General features: G+C 38.5%; 1 protein-coding gene across 2 annotated transcripts in view; it reads right to left on the reverse strand.

The window, feature by feature from the left end:
• CACNA2D2 (calcium voltage-gated channel auxiliary subunit alpha2delta 2) overlaps positions 1-10,276 on the reverse strand; it is a 656,510-nt gene extending 646,234 nt beyond the window's left edge. For both annotated transcript variants that reach the window (XM_088134018.1, XM_088134017.1), the window contains exon 1: positions 9,838-10,276. In XM_088134018.1, the coding sequence (XP_087990144.1) occupies positions 9,838-9,962 (125 nt within the window). In that variant the 5' untranslated portion in view covers positions 9,963-10,276. The remainder of the gene's footprint in view (positions 1-9,837) is intronic.
• Between the last annotated feature and the right edge of the window lie 7,515 nt (positions 10,277-17,791).

A 17,791-nucleotide genomic window follows, 5' to 3' on the forward strand; every position in this document is an offset into this window, starting at 1 on the left:
TATATAATTTGTGAAAAAGTATGAAGGCAGAACTTTGAAGCTCAGAAGCTCTGTGCCTTAAATTAATAAAACCATGATACTTTCGTAAGTCAAAAATGCATATAAAATATAAATTAATCATCTAAGTAGTCATACACTATATTTTGTTATTTTATTAAATGCAGCTTATATGATATTTTATATGAAGGATCTAATGATTTCATGACATATATTGGCTCTTTTTTAAAAAGTTTGCAGTTTTATGCAATAAAAAATATCCTTTAAAATAATTTAATCCACTAAGTTTGTTCCTTTCATATAACTACATTTTAAAAATAAACACAGTATTCCTTAAGAGAAAAGATTGCCAGTTCATAAGAAAAAAAAATTTTTTTGGCTACTCAATGCTATATAACATTTGACACAACAAACTATAATATCATTCAGCTGATGTGAAATCCTACTTAATGTTTTTAAACTCTCAAGGCCACTATATTGAGTTTGGTTTGTCATTAAAATGTTCAAAAGATGAATGGACCATTAAGCAAATAATAAACTAGAACAAATGGGTGATAGCTTGTATTCAACCTGGTAGATTGCAAAATTACGCAAGTCAATCTTTAAGCCATCAGATTCTTTTTCCTACCATAGCAAAGGTTCTTGTATTGCACATAATTTTATTGCATACCTCATCAGCCAACAGCAAACCTTCCTCACCTGTCCAATTATTCCATCACTACCTAACGAATAACAGAGATAGAGAAAAATTACCAATATCATGTTACTGTACTTTTATTAACTTAAGTGCAATGACTGCTTTCGAATACAAAGAGCAGCAAGATCCACAACTGAAAGCAAGCACAACGGATTAGGTAACTGAAACTGTCAGGTATAGATGACCAGTTCATAATCTGAAGACTCTCTGGCAGGGAGGATCATATCACAATGGATAATCAGATCAGTTTGGCACAGCTTTTAATTAGCCTCTTAAAGACAATTATTCTGGAAAGGCTATTTGTGCTTTCCATGTTCATGCTTTCAGTGTTACATCTACTTTTAACATGTCGCTTTCTACTATAGTTTAGTGCCCATCACTACAGCAGCTAGAATAAGTGGTTGAGAGAGCAGCAAAGAGGAGAGACCGGCTCCTTTCAGCAGCTTGTAGGATGTTATTCCAATTGTGCAGATGTGGCTGAGTGAGATGCCTCATAAATTTTGTTGCAGCCACATATTGGTGTACATATTCAAATAAATAATTACCAAACCTATGCAACAATCCTACTGATCAGTGTTTCTCAACCTTGACAACTTTAAGATGTGTGGACTTCAACTCCTATATTGGGGAATTCTGGGAGCTGAAATTATAGATCAGTGAATTATACAAATACAAACTCAGGTTATTTTGTGTTTGGCTTTTACAGACATGTGATCAAAAACACATTAAGATTTTTTTCTTTACAGACTGAAGAATATCACAGTGGCTAGGGTATATAAAGCATCATTGTATAAAATTCTTTTTCATCTGTATCAATTCTCAAACCCAAAGAAAATTCATTATGGCATTAGATGCAAAAACACTATATCTACCTACCTACCTACCTACCTACCCATCCATCCATCTACACACACACACACAAAATCCACTAAGAAGAATCCTATACATATCTTATATATCTATCCAGGCATATTCCTGGATTCCAGATCAAGTGTATATGGAAAACCAACTCAAAACTAAAAAAAAAAAAAATCTTTCCATGACAATTTTGCCAATCATTTTGTTAGGTGTTGAAACGAAGGATTTGCCAAGAACTAAGCTGAAGATTTACAAGAATCTACATGAATAAAGTTGATATCATTAAAATTATTTACATTTTATCTGTACCATCATTAATCAAAATCAGTCTATACATTGACATTATAAGAAATATTATTTTAATTTTTCTTAATTTGGGGGGAAGGGGCTCATATAAGGCCATATCTAAACAAGCCTGGATTAAAGTGAAAGGAAAGATTAGATTAAAAAAAAAAAGTGAAATACTGCAAACCAATTTTACTCTCTATCTTCTTTCAATTTAGATCCCATCACTGCCAAGCTTTTCAACAAACAGATATGATGACAAAGATTACATCTTTTCTGGTTTTCACAAAATTCTCCCTCAGGCAGAGCCAAGGTTCTCATAGATAACACTTGCAAAAGTCCCAGAATGTTGCAAGAAGGTCATGCCTTTATTAAATTCAAGGTCTTCCCAAATGTTCTTCAATTATAGGGTAGAAACAGAGTACACTGGACATTCAGCTGTGAAAGAGATCATACCAGTTATGAAATACTGCCCCAATAGTTCAAGCCATCTAAGAAGATGGTGCTGACCATGGTGCTGCAGCTTCCCCATAAAAGTCTCCTTTGAGTCAATCTTGATTCCTGGTAATTTCATGAATCCATATGTGTAATTTTCATGGGAACAATATGGATACACAAATAAAATACAGAATGTGATACGGACAGGTACTAACACTGAGCTATTATAAAATGTTCTTCCTTCCTCCAACTCTGGTACATATGTGAGTACTTTGTCATACTTCTTGATTGTGGAAATCAGCAAAGACAGACACTTCGTTGCATACTTCAAAAAATCACCTGCAGTTCATTTGGTTCTAAATCCATTCCATGGGATCTAACATTCTTCTTGTGTCATTCTATTAACTTTTCCAGAGTCAAAGCTCTTCCTCATTTTCTTTACCTAAGTGAACTCATTGCTTTGTTTGGGTTCCTGGACTTGTTGTCTTGTAGAACTTCATATCTTGTGACACATTCATTGAGGCTTTTAGCCAGCTTCTGTTCTACGGAACAGCTTAGTCACAATTAATTCAATCTAGTGCCTTCTGACAACACCAGGTGTCCATTGTAGATATGCAACCATAATCATGCAACCATAATCTTGCAACAGCTGACCTTTAGTGGGTCTTTCAAGAATTACAGGAGAAGAACCAGCAATGGAAGTGTACCATTGCTTATGAGTTGCTGACTAAGTGTAATGGTTATTTTTTTATCAATTACAGTTATAACCACATGGCCCTCGCAAAACCAACCCACAGCAATTTACAATACAATCAGGAAACATCAACAATAAAATGATAATAACAAAATCTATTAAAACACCAAAGCAGAGTATTAAATCTATAAATAACATCAGTAATCAATTTAACATATATAAATCTTCACACTAAAAGAACCAATCTAAGAGTAATAAAAACAAATTCCTTTAAAAGCAAATGTTTGATATCTTCTTAAAACAAGCCAGAGAGAAAGTAGCCCAAACTTCTAGGAAGAGAGAGTTTCATAAAGCTGGTCCTGCCACAGAGAAGGACCTTAACCAAATCAATTCCTACCAAGCCTCACTCTGGATTGGCACTTGTAACAGACCTTTCAAGGATGACTGGAGCACCTAATTTGTAAGATATGGGGAAAACCATTCCTTCAGGTGCCTATTGAGGGACTGGGGCAAACAGACCAAAGGCAGTATATAGTCCTAATTCTTTCATTGTTGCCGCAGCCCCAAGTTGAAGTACTATTTTCCTCCAATTTTCAGTGAAAAAAAAGACAATAGACTAATGGGCACTTATTAACATTCAGTATAATTGAACCCAATCCCCCAAATTCAAAAACATAAAGATGAAGTTTACTCCTGTCTACTCTGGGGTTATCATCATATCACTGCCACATTGCTATAGCCCTCAGTCATTTTTTTTCTTTAAAGATGCTATTCCCAACCATACATACACACACCCAAAATCAGTCTTTAGCTTAGGGCACTGAAGTGCACTTTTTCAGGACTTAAAACATGCATGACAACATATACCTATACTTTCAGCTCATTTCCCTATCTTCTTCTCCTTTCCTTCTTTTCATATTTATTGTCATTTTCTTCAGAGAAGTCAGAATTCATGGGATGAAATCATTTTTAGTTCTCCATTCCATATTCTAGTTTTGCAGCAAGACTACATTTGGCTGTGGAGCTCTTCATGACAGTTTAGCTAGCTATTCTGTCATCCTGTCATGTTCTTTGACCTAAAGACCCAACCAATGTTGAAATATATCCAATGTTGAAATATATACATAATCCAGTTTTATACACACACACATGTAACATACATACACCCACACATACTTTCAGCTATTTCTATATAATTTGATATACTAGTTTGCCTAGAGAGCTAGAGTAATCATCCAAATGAAATCATCATGAAAGGCTTGTATACCAAAAGATAGGTTGACTACTTTTTCTAGTATTCTAGTAACCATGATCAACCAATGATCACAGGAGTGAGATTGTTTGGATTCCTCTTATTATGAAAAAAGGAAATATATCTGTTCTATTTCTCTGTTTTGCTCCTGAACTTGCTCTAGCAAAGCAATCCAATGTTCTACCTTGAAGTGACTCCAACCAGAGAGGCTCCAGAGAATCCAGTGTCGTGGCAGGAAGGAAATGAGAGTAAGGAGACATGTACATACAGTATGTTATCCTTTCCTGTGCTACGCTCCTCTCTCTCTCTCTGTCCTGTGCTAGTGATAATAAATATGTTGTCAGAGTTTGGGGGCACTGCAAAGGGCTAGGGGGCTGCTACCATGTCCTTTTAGCCTCCTCAGTATCAGAGTTTCCAATATCATGAAAATCCAGCCATAGATTCCAGCAGTAATGGCAAAAACAGAATTCTGACAATTCAGATTAAAGCCCTCTCACCAGTCTTAGTGGAGGAATTTTCATGCATCTTATGGATTGCAACATAACATGATCTATTTTGCCTAAGAGAAGTCCTGAAGAACCTCCTCTGTAAAGTTTCCCAAGTCCAACCTCACAATTTTCCTGACCTCCTTGTTCCATACTTGGCTGACTTTTAATTCTTCACTCCTATTCTTCTCCATCTCTGCTATAAAAGAATAAACTGTTGATGGATTGCTAGCAGTACATTAATCTAATAACTTTTCTGTAAATGTTTTATGACAAAATACAGTTCTGCATAATCTCTGTCAGTTCATTTCTTTGTTCCAATGGAACAGACTGCATGGTCTGTTATGCATGCACTCTCTGCAGAAAACTGTCTCCTTATGTCAGGTATATCCATGCAAGTTAGTACTTGTGTGGACTGGGATATTCAGAAACAGCAGCATTACCTTGGGGACTGCTTGCTCCCATATAGTTTTACTCAGGGATGATAATCAGTGAAAGAGACCTAATTCTTGGTACAATCTCAGGTGATTCAGTGAGCATGAAGGAAAAGGTTTTTCCAGGGGCAGAGCCCATGACACCAAATGATAATTGCCAGGCTCCCTCTTGGTGCCAGATATTGTAATGGCTTAACACCTAATACTATTGTCAGTTTTGATGACTGACATATTTTACCTGTGTTACTGTTAGTTATTTGATTATATTTTGTATAAGCCTTTGGATTTTTCATGACTTTGATTTTTTATTGATTAGAATATATGGTTTCATGATTGTATATTGCTCTGGGTAACTTTAGTGAAAGACTGGAATATAAATGAATAATTCATATCAAAATAGATAATGTGAGCTTAGTAAAATGTACAGATCATACTTATTGATTTATCCATTTATTTATGGGATTTGTCTATTGACCAAAACCAGAAGGAGTAAGATAAGGAGCCAAAACCCCAAATTTAGACCAACTCTAGACTTTATGGGGTGGGGGGGAGATCAGTAGCTTACAACCTAATCAAACATCCAAAGACATCAAATTTGGGTGCCTAATTTTACAGCCCATTACAAATGCAAATGCAATACTAAGTGAGGAACTGAAGTAGGTAATAAACCACTCATATTGCCAGCAATATGATTAGTTTACCAGAATTTACATTTATGAATAAAAGTATCAAATATATTCTACTCCATAAATGGTACAAAAAAAAAATTATCCAGGCTTTAGGAACATTCTTTGAAATTTAAAAAATAAACAATTTTCCTTGTAAGTTAGATACAGGTTTGTTTTATCATTTTGTATTTGCGGGATGTCGTAAAGTCAGCTCTAGACAAATAACCCTTACTTCCAAATAAATGTATTACTCTTTAACAAGTCTTGTAATTGCTTTGGGCTAAAAAGAAGTAACACAGCTACAATCGTGGATATATTTGGGATTTATAGTGTCTAGACATATTTTAATTCTTATAAATATCTCAGAGACATCATATGTAGGTACAGGTTGCAGAACAGCTATCATACAATATCTTCTTTCACTCTACCAGTGTGTATATATATGTGTACAAAGAGGCACAGGTTGCTGTCATATCTCCAAAAAACTCTGCTTCTATTTAGCATCGGCTAGCCAATGCTGGTAGAAAGTATTTAAAAGAAGAGTCTACCTCAAAAAGTAAAGCTTTTAATCCCAATTGCATACACAGGGGTACCATTCATCAAAAGCAACATGCCTATCAGGTGGATATAACTCAACATGCCTGTTCCAATAGGCCTGTTCCAATCTTGGATTTTCTTTTTTAAACCTCCCTGAGAAATTCCACATTAAATAGCAGACTGAGCCAAGCCTTTCTTAGTTCAGCATATGATGAATAAAAAACTCACATAACATGAACACAACAGAGATGTTCTAGGGAACAGAACTAGGAACTGATATGCACTGCCATTGTTTAAATAGTATCTGAATTTCACTACTCAAAGACTAAATACTCCAATCATGCTGCAGTCGAGACAAACTGCTCTAATAGAAAGCAGCTTTAGGACTATATATGAAGACAAAGTGCTTATTCTTGAGGGTTAGTGTTGAACATACAGAGAGTAAGCAATTCTGTGAGACAAGCTCTAAGGTGGTGATTTCTAACTTCATTCCACTGATCAGCATCATTCAGTTGGTCCAAAAGCCTTCCAATATTCCTTCAAATCTTTTTTGTAAGACTTTCAGTTTCATCCTGTGAGTTTAAGCTTAAGTAAACATAACTGCATTTCTGTACATCAACCACTTGCCTCTTTTTTCTCTCCCTCTCTCTCTCTCTCCTCCCTGACTATTGTTTGCTATTTTAGTTTATGAGCTTTTGGGGACATTTCTCTATAAGATCCTATAATGGGCAATTATTATATAAATAATTGTATGGGTATTATCTAAATACATAAATAGAATAGTAAGCTTTGAATGAAGCAATGAAATGAATATACTTGGAAGACAAAAATACAATTTTATTAAAGAAATGTAATTATTTAAACAGTAATTCTGCAAAATATGACTTGCTTTTAGTAATTCAGTTATTTTTAATCACTGGTCATTTAACTAAAGCTGTTAAAGGAACATAATTCCATGGGGACTATGACAGCTTTTTTTCCCCTTCCCTTCCCATAGCATTTGAGCTTTTAAGCATTTGAATGACAGTGATGGGAGCTCTGAAGAGCTGTAGCTAGCATTAGAGCCCACATGTTAAAGGGCATTAGGAAGCAGTGATACATCAACATCAACTAACCATTCACGTCCCTCATTTATTTCCCCAACTGGTTTGGAGAAGTCAAGGCAAAGAGACCGCCCCCCCCCAAAAAATCTATTTGTTTTCACAATACTCAAGAAATACACATATGTTCAGGTTAATCTATATATAATGTGTAATTGGACTGAGCTGTAGCATACAACAATTGCTGGCTTCTACAGGTATTTTAAGAGCTTGCGGAATGTAGAATCTGAACTTTGGTATTACTAGCAACAGTACCATAGGATAGCTGATAAAAAATACATTTTGTACAACTCAGTTATATGAATGCACATTCACAATTATTTTCTAAAGGGATTTATTTCCCAGGAAGAGTCTACTGAACTAAACCACCACTATTTCAAAAATTTAACGTAGCAGGATTTATATTTAAACTTGGTCCAATCAATCTTATAACATTATGGCTTAAAAGTAATTTATATAACTATATAAAACTCACATACTCTGTAAGCTGTAATTCCTGTTTGTGATAACTACAGCCAAGTTTTTAACTAAAATTCAGTTTCTAAAAAAAATCTAATACAGTGCAATACAATTTAATGGTTGAGGCTGTTATATCATCTTTTGTTAGAAAGCAATAAAGTGATTATTTCTAGAGGGACTACTTGCATGAGTAATGATCACTCATGCACACAGGGAGACTGCAAGATGAAACCATGAACATTTAGTACTGAACAAGTGTTAGTATTTAGTTTCCTATCCAGGTAAAAATCTCTCTCAACTTAAATCCCAGTGGAATTTGTATGTCTGTCTGACAGACAGATGAAAGTCTAGCAGCCAAGACTCAGGTGCCAATAGTGTATGGTGCACTGAAGGACTAAAGCAGTATTACCAGAAACTCCTAGGGCTATTGTACATTCTGTGGCTAAATAAATACAGGAAACTTTTATTGGGATGAGGAAGAGTCAGCAGTAGGAATTGCATCCAGAGTATACCACAATATTTCAAAAGGCCTAAAAAGTGTTGTATTTGGAAAAAGAATTCCCATTTCCTCTGTATAAGTTAAAACTATGCATTCAGTGGCTGGCATGCCCTTCGGCAGGTCATAGCATTTAAAATCACTGAACCAGTTACACTATTAAAATATTTGTCATATTATGAAGACTTCAATGGGGCTTAAACTAAAACAAACTACAAATGCCAGTAACTATATAAGATCAACCTTGCTGTTATTGATTTGGCTCATCAAACCTATCTTCACTTAGATGACAAGTGAGCACACCACCAACCTTCATAACAAATCCCAGGAATAGGACAGATTTGTGTCCTGAATGTACTGTGTGCAATAATAAAAATATATCAAATAGTTAATGCTGATATATGCTTTGAATGAGAACATTCATAACACTCAACTATCCACTAGCAAAAGGCATTTAACATGATGCTTCTTACCTCCCAGTGCCATAGGATAGTATCCAACCTTCTGTAAAGGAGGAGGAGGAGGAGAGGGAGGAGGATTAAAGCTTTAAATAGCTGCATTTTGCTACCAGTTATCAACTCATTAATTACTTTGAACTCTTTCAGGAATTCCTGGATTGTGGAGATTGTGTGGGTACACTTGTAAGCCATAAAAGCTAATTCCGCTTCTTCTACAGCTGATACACACACATTAATTTAAAAAATCCAGAACTTCAACAACCTTTTCTACTTCTAAAAACACTATGTTAAGCCTTTTTATATAAAGAGGGGAGGGAGGAAGAATGCAGAAAGTGACAAAGGAAAGGGGAGCTTAAAAATAGAAACTTGCTGCTGCCAATATTTACAATGAGGTCTTGGTTATTTCTAACACAAGTCTAGTTGAACAGGATGGAACATGAACACGTTCATTACTACTCCATTGCAAAATTTTCAAACTTTTGCTTGTCTTGAGAGTTCTTCGATGAATTTACAATGAAACTATGGCCTTTCTTTTGTTTACTGTACTGGTTTACTTAACCATTCAGCCACAACAGTTATAGAAAGGGATTCCTACGTGCATCTCTGCTTTTAAAATTAGGTGAGGACATCTTGCTCGGCCATCATCACTTTCCGCAAACAAGCTGAGTTGGTAAGGATCCGATTCTGCATTTGACTGTATCTAACTGGGAAAGGGTAGCTGGAAGACAGGACCTTCACCCTAAAGACTCATCTGAAAAACCTGCAAACCGGTGTACTTTTACACTCGCATATTGATTAAGGCCATACGAAGTGATATCGCTGCTGGTCCTTTGGAGCGGGATAAGCGCAAAGGCGCGCGCCAGCACAGGCAACCCGGACCAACATGCGCCGCAAGCACCCGACGGGCAGCCTGAGGCAGCGCTTCCCCGTGGCGGCTGGCTGCCCTGGCAGCCTAGGTGGGAGAGGAGCTCTTACTTACGTGTACTGCTGGGGAAAGCTGTAGCCATTCGCGGCGGCAGCCGAGAGGACGAGGCATAGGAGGATTTGGCCGCACGCAGCCCGGACGAGGCAAGATGCGCCGCAGGTCTGAGCCGAGATCGCCATTTTTCCATTAAAAATTCAGCGGTGGCACCAATTCTCTCCCCCCTCTCCCGCCCGGTAGCGGCGGCGCTTGGCTGCTGAGACGCACTGGCTCCCGGTCGGGCTGGCGATCTGCTCGGGTCTTCTTGGAGGCAGTAAGCAGGCTCCCTGAGTACTCCCCCCCCCTCCCCGGTTATTCCAGAGAAGCGAGCGGCAGCTCAGCGCCCCCTGTGCTTTCGCCCGCAACGAAATGCCACTAGCGAGACAGTTCGCAGGGGACGGGGATGGACAGCTTCGCGCGGCGAGCTCAGCTCCGTTGAAGCAAACACTGAGCGAATGCAAACTGCTACTTTCCCTCACATAGGCGGCCAACCTGCCCAGCCTCCTCCCCTCACTTCCCTCCTCCCCCTCTCTCGGATCGGAACACTCTCCATCCTCGGCAGCCACCACGGCGCATGCTCTCTAGGTAATTGGCTGATAAACGAGCGCTCTCGCTCTCTGGACCTTTCGTCAGGCCCAGGCAGTTAGTGTTACGCGCGCTCTCCAACGCATGGCGCAGTCAACCTTACTTTCTTTCAGGAGCTGGCCGGCGCGCGCGCCTATTTTTTTTCCCCCACCCCAGCACGTGGCATCGTCGGGCCTATTTCTAAGGCCGCTAGTGCGGGCCACGTGACTGGTTCTTCTAAGTTGCACTCGACCCTTGGTGGACCACCGCTGACGCATTCATACCCCGCGCTGGGCCGCTTATCATTCTCTCCGGGTTTATCCGGTCTCATGCAGCCTGCTTGAAACTGTACCTATACTGGTCTCTTTTTAAATCCTATGGCATACGACCCCAAGGCTACTACTGATCACCTTCTCTGGGGCTCATTGAGCTACCACCTGCAGATCAGATCGATCCCTCAGCTGCAAGCTCTTCCAGGGAAGTAAAGCTTTATGTAGCATTTCAGAGGAAAAAATTCTACACAATTCCTCACCTGTCAGGAAACCCTTGGAATGCTATTATTACCTTGACTTCTCACACTTCTTAAAGCTCATCTGCAGACTATACATTGATGACATGTGGAGATTAGTGGTATCTGGGGAATTAAGCTTTCAACATAATTTGAAATTGAATGTTACACCCAACATAGGAAGTGCACTATTCCATGGAGCCCAGAAATGAGAACTATTCTGGCAATAACATTGCTAATCTCAAATGTGGTGCTAAATAGAGCAAACAGTGAGCGAATGGATTAGTTACTGCACTTTTAATTTACTAATTTACTGGGCTTCCAAAAAGATTCTTAGAATAGCATATAGGTACCTCACCTGCAGATTTACACTCTAAAAGACATGACACTGGACAAAAAAAGGAGTGGGGAGGTGAGAGGGAAAAAAGGAAGTACTTTATATGAATTCTTAATGTGATTGGATCTTAAATAATGACTAGCAAGATAAAATTTAGAGAAAGTTGGATGGAGCTGCTCTGTCAGCAAAGCCAATGAAATGGCCAGGCCATTTCCCTCTGCTACAGTTGAATGACGTTCTTGATCTCAGTGACAGATGAGAATATACTATTCTATATACATATACTACATATGTATGTATGTATGTATGTATGTATGTATGTAGTAGGTTTTTAAGGCTGCCGGACTCTTTATTTGGCTGATTCTTGAAAAGCTAGACAGGGTCAGACCTGATTAATATTTGATGGGGACCATCAGAAAATTCCAAGGCTGTAGGAAATTTAAAAAAAAAAAAATCCCAGGAGACTACAGTGGCAGACTACTTCCACATTGTTTTCAAAATAACTACCAGGAGTTGATCTTGACAAAGGAGAGAGACTTCATCTTGTTAACCAAAAGGAAGTTAAATCTGAATTTAAGATGACTCTCTACCACCCAAATTTTAATAGGTATATATACAACAATTATATATGCATTCCACCTATTAATCTTTTTTCTTATGTGTTCTTGTCTCATTGTTTACATCTTATACCTTTTCATCAGTTCCCTTATTGTCATTGTCTTAAATTATTTTCCTCACTTTAATTGTTTTCACAGAATTCAACTTTCTCTTTTAGTGTAAACAAATAATCTTTGGTTCTGTTTGTGGGTTGGAATTAGAAATTCAGCATTTTTTAAATACCAATTCACAAATTATATGTGCACTCATGTCCCCCTTCCGTTCTCTGAGTGAAACTAAGATGATGCTCCCATTTAAGAAATAAATTTATACTGCCAGGTAAATAAGGTAGTTTACCTGCTTCTATTATCTTGGATGACATAAATCTCCAAATAATGTTTAGGCATTTTAACTGTGATGAATATGTTTCATTCCACCTAGAATCTATTTTTGGGAAACATAACATTAAAAATGTCATTTTAAAAATCCAGACTATTATTATGGTTATGAGAATTATGATAGGCAGGAAACATTTTGTTTTGGAATACAGATTTATAGGCTAAGTTAAAAAATAAATGCTCCTTCAAGTTGAGTTTGACTGCTGGTGACATCATAGGCACACCCATGCAGAGGGGTTTTGGCAAAAATATGGACGGGATTTGCCATAGCCTTCTCCTAAGATAATTTTTCTACTTCTTGTCTAATCTACGGACTGTAACTTCCATAGTGGTCTCCCATCCAAGTATCATCCAAACTCAACCCTACTTAGCTTCCAGTCACTATCATCTACAGTATTAGTGCATTTTCAAACACTTTAAACATTGTTGCTGAAAAGACTACAATAAGGGGCAAGCTTCATTTATTTAGAAGTAAATCCCACTAATGTTAATGATTTCAGCAGGGCTTGCCCTTTGCTGCACACTGCTGCAACTATAAACATTCATGTAGCTGCTGTCTTGATGAGGAGTAATCCCACAAAACCCTGGCAGACACATGTTTAGTTGTAACTTTGGCTGCAGTCCTTTGCATGCTTATCTGAGGGTAAGCCACATTGAGCTTTGTGTGGGTTACTTCCAAATTAATTCATATCACATGAGACTACATATGATGCTACATACTATTTTTCTTCCCCAAGGCCCAAGTAGTGAAACGCCTCATAATTTGTAAATATTGTAATTGAGAATTGCTGTATTTTGGACCTGTATTTCCTTTGATAACTATCTGAGCCAAGATTGTAAGATTAAAATGCTCTGATGGGGAAAAGTGTGAAGGATACATTTTTTTTCCTAAGCCATAGGTACTAGGGCTATCAGATTGGGGCTGCAGAAATCCAGACAACCATTAGATGGCCACAAAAAGATACCGAAAACTCTGATTCTTTACTGCCCTTTATTTGTTCTTTTCAAGGAAGACCTAGTAACACTAATAGATAGTGCCATCATTTAGCAGTCATTTAACAATGAACAAATGTAACATCTTCAGGACTAGTAGCATTCCCAACACTAAAAGCAGAGAAGTTCAGCATCAATGAATCAACTAGTAAGGAAGAAAAGGTACATACCTATTTCATAGGTATGTAAAAATGACCTCACCCTAGCCTACTAAACAAATCTATTGCTCCAAGGGATTTTCTTTCAATGGTGCCACCTCAAGAGCTGTCCTATTTATTGCAAGAATCAAGTATTGCCTCCGGAAATAGAAGCATACTTTTCACTTGTCTTGCTGGAGCCCAGCTATAAGAGCAGAAGGATGGCACTGTTTTAGCATTCCCTCCACAAATTAATCCTGCCTGTGTCAGTTAACGAAATGAGTGACAAACGTATTAAGTTGAACAGCTATTTAAAAATATCCTCCTCCAAGCTTGCAAGCGTCTCTCTTATCTGTTTAGGTTTACTTTTCTCTCAGTGTGACAAAGAAAGAAACAGCAACCTCCTCTGAATATTACTTAAGATGTTGTAATTAGAAGTCTTCCACAAAAAGTGCCTATCTACCTGGATAGGAATATATCAAGAATCTTTTACACTTAGACCAGTTTGACTTACAAAAGGGGAGGGTATTTGTTTGTTTGCTCGTTTAAGAAATTTATGCAGCCACCAACTATACAGTGACTCTGCATGGTGTACAGTAAAAACAATCATACAATATAATTTGTTTTAAAAAAAGCATTCAAATGCCAGAGGAAATACTATCAGAAGTGAATCAAACATGCAGGACCCACCACCCACTGGAGAAAGAGACAGGTTTTCAGAGCTCTTTTGAGCATGGCCAGGGTGGGGGGGGCAGATTTTCTTGTGGGGGGGATTAATGTTCCAGAGGGCAGGTGCTGCATCAGAGAAGGTATGCTTCCTAGGTCCCTTCAGATGACCCTGCTTAATGAATGGGACTTGGAGCACAGCAACTCAGCCCGACTGTACAGGCCAGGCAGAAGACACAGAAGAATGGTCTTTTAAATAACCAGGTCCTAGCCATGAAGGATTCTACAGGTAATAACAATTACCTTGAATTGCACCTAAAAGCCTTCTGGTAACCAGTGGAGCGAAGGTGTTATATGGACATCACAAGATATACCCATAATTGCCCATGCCACTATGTTCTGGATCAGCTGCAGCTTTCAAGTAGTTTTAAGAGTGCTCCAATGTAAAGCGCATTTCAGTAGTTATGTGCAGTAGTCCATGTGACTGATCCATGCCTGACTGTCTGAAGGACCTCCTGGTCCAGGTAAGGGCACCATTGACACACAAGATAGATTTGTGCAAAGGCTTTTTTAGCCACAGCTGACACCTGTTTTTTGAGCAGAAGCTTTGGGTCCAAGAAGACTTCTCAGATTGCATACCAGCCCCAAAAGGAAAAATGCAATCCCATTTAGGACTAAAGATGAAACACCCCCAGCCCCAGGAGGCTTCAGAAACCCACGGCCACTCAGCCTAGGACTGTTCTTCCCCATCCAGTCCCCCACTCCCAGACAAGGCCTTGATAGCTTTGCCTAGTCAGTCTGGGCTTGAGATGTAATTGGGTATTGTCCACATATTGAAGTTACCTCATCCCCACGGGACTATGACTTCACCTAGAGGCTTCACGTAGATGTTAAACAGAAGGGATAAAAGTGTAGAGCCCTGAGGTACCCCATAAACCAGGAGTGTTGGGCTTGATCTTTCTCCTCTTGTCATCCCTGAGTGGCCCCAACCTCAGAAGAAGGAGAACCACTGCAACGCTGTGCCTCCCATTCCCAGTCTGTGCTTCCAGGCTGCAAGGATACCATAGCTGTCACTACTGATCCATTTGGACTTTACACAACTATCATTTCAGATGTGGTTACTTACTACAAAAGAGCAACTGTTGGGGCCAAGTGGCTGATAAGAGTTAATTCTCCCTAATTTTCCATATACATTGTATAAACCTTACTCTCATCTGTTCTGCCATAATGAACTTTGTACAAGTGGACCTCATTATCTGCAACCTTGTTATCAGCAGTTTTGTGTATCTGTGGTTGATGAATATAGACCAGAACTTCTTACCTGTGGTAATCTATAGATATCATGTATCTATAGTTTTTGCACATTATTTTGATTTAGCTGTCAATTTGTGCATGCACAGAAGTAACAATTTGGCCATTCCCCACCACCACCACCACCACCACCAGTTTCCCAACAATCTCCTACATTCTGACCTTATGGTCATTCTCTTACTGCATGTTACTTCTTCCACAGTGAAAATGAGCAAGCACACAGCAGGGAGTTTTGGTAAGAGAAATGGCAAAAGTTTGTGCAAAGGGTTGTGCTTGAGTGAGAAGGTGAAGCTCTCTGAGATCCTGCAGTGGGGAATGCCTTGCCAGATAAAGTGCTTCTATTCTATAACTGAATTACCTTTTATTTTCTTTTTCTTTCTGAAAAATGATAAATACTGAAAGGCTAAAACAGAAGTCTCTATGCAAATGAGACTTATATTCATGTGTGTGTGTGCGGGGGGGTCTGTTTCTCTTCTCCATATCTCCAAAAACATTCAGTATCCTGTTCCTGATACATGTCTATAGTAATTGTTTAGAATGCATCTCTCTACATCAGCCATTTCAGCCACATGAATCCATTGGTATAGTTGCTGAGAAAAGTGACTGGCTGAAGAATTGCTGGCATGCTACCTTTTAACCATAACATTAAGAGGCTTTTTAAATATAAAAAAGGAATCATGGTTTGGTGCCTTTGCAGCTACCCCTCATTTGGTAATTTGTCAGATTATTTTCCAAACATTCTAATATGTACATAACGTGTTCTAGAAATGAAGATTTGGAAGTAGCACTAGCCATTTTTAATTTTTTTTTTGCATAGAGGAAAAATGGGGATATTTTGGTTGCTCCAGGATCCACAATAACTAAGAATGGAGCACTTGCTGAATTATGTTGTTGTTTTCATTCTTGTATTGGTCAGGCAGAACACTGATCTGGCATATGTGTTTCAAGGTTGGCAGGAGGAAAGATGGTTGGCTTCATATTGGTTAGTGAGGGATTGGGAAATAGAATGGTATAGTGTGAGGTATATTATGGCAACAGTTTTATCCCCTACTGCCACATGGAAATCTTCTGCAGGGCCTCCAGATATAGTCTCAAGCTTATTTTCCCTTAGGATCAGCTTTCCACAGCTTGGATGCCCTCCAAATGTATAAACTTAAACTCTGAATTTTTCAGCAATATCCATGTTGTCTGGAGTATTCCAGGAACTGAAATCTACACATTAGGGCAACATTGCAGGCTAGGAAAGACTACTCAAGATGCATGAACTTTCTCAGTTCTTTGATGTAGTACAGCCTTCCACTACTTAGCACTTTCCAGATGTGTTGGGATTGCAACTCTCAAATGCCAGACCTATATGGTCATGCTGGCTGGACACTCTGCAAGTTGCAATCCTCCCACCTCAGGTTGGGGAATGCTAATGTAATGGCTTTTACAAGAAGAACTGAAATATAGACAGGCTCTCCTCTTTCCTTTTTCCCATCAGCATCTTCAGGCACTTTTAGCCAATCTCTTAATTATTTGTTTTGGCCAGGCAAAACAGCAGTTTCAGGCTAACACTATTGTGTGGACACCCAGAAAGCAGATGATTCTTCTTTGTATATATTACTCTTTTTCTCCACTGCTTCTGTTCTTCCTTCACTTTTGTTTTACTTCCTTGTCTGTTTTTCTTTATTTCTTACTTACTTTCCCCTGCTCCTTTTCTCTCTCTCTCTCTCTCTCTCCCCCTCCCTCTCCCCAATGTTGCAGCCAGTTCCTAGGTCAAATGTATAAATAAGGCCCAGCAGTCTTCTGCTGACGGGCATGCCTCATGATAGGGTATATGTATCACAAAAGCAGGAATTTCATATGCTGATGCTGATCTCAATTCATCACATTACACAAGAAGGTGGTTTATATGAGGCAATTGGACCCTAGTCTACAGCAAAGCATACTATCTCACGTGCCTCATAGAAATGGCCCTGTTTTCAAACAAACATACAGTTGCTATCCATTTTACTCATGTCTGTTGGGTTGAAAAAGGGTGAAGCTTCTACTGAAAAAGAAAGCCAACTAAATGTTCATGGGTGTAAATTAAGTGCCATGACATCAGCTTTCTTAGTTGATTTTAGAAAAGCCTTGTTCTCCTCTCAATTCCCCAAGATTCTGTGACATACTACTAGTAAGACTGAACATCTTAATATACATGCGAATAAAATTGGCCAAAATTCTATAGTTATGTCTTTATAACATGCAAGAGTTTGAGATTTATGCATGTTATTTTGGACTGTCCCACTCCATAGTATGTTTCACTGAAATTAATGGGACTTAGTTATAAGTCTGTGTGCTTATCTATGGTAAGAGTTACTGAAAATAGTGTAAATTTTTTTCAGGTAAATTAAGATATGAAGTAGCTGTTAACTCCTGCTTCTTGTCCTAAAATATGAAATATATAACCCCAGTGATAGAAGGAAGTTAAAGGTCA

Source organism: Python bivittatus, unplaced genomic scaffold, assembly GCF_059951505.1.
Source record: "Python bivittatus isolate LINGU-HERP-01145 unplaced genomic scaffold, Pbiv_v1 ctg000080_np1212, whole genome shotgun sequence".
Taxonomy (NCBI): domain Eukaryota; kingdom Metazoa; phylum Chordata; class Lepidosauria; order Squamata; family Pythonidae; genus Python; species Python bivittatus.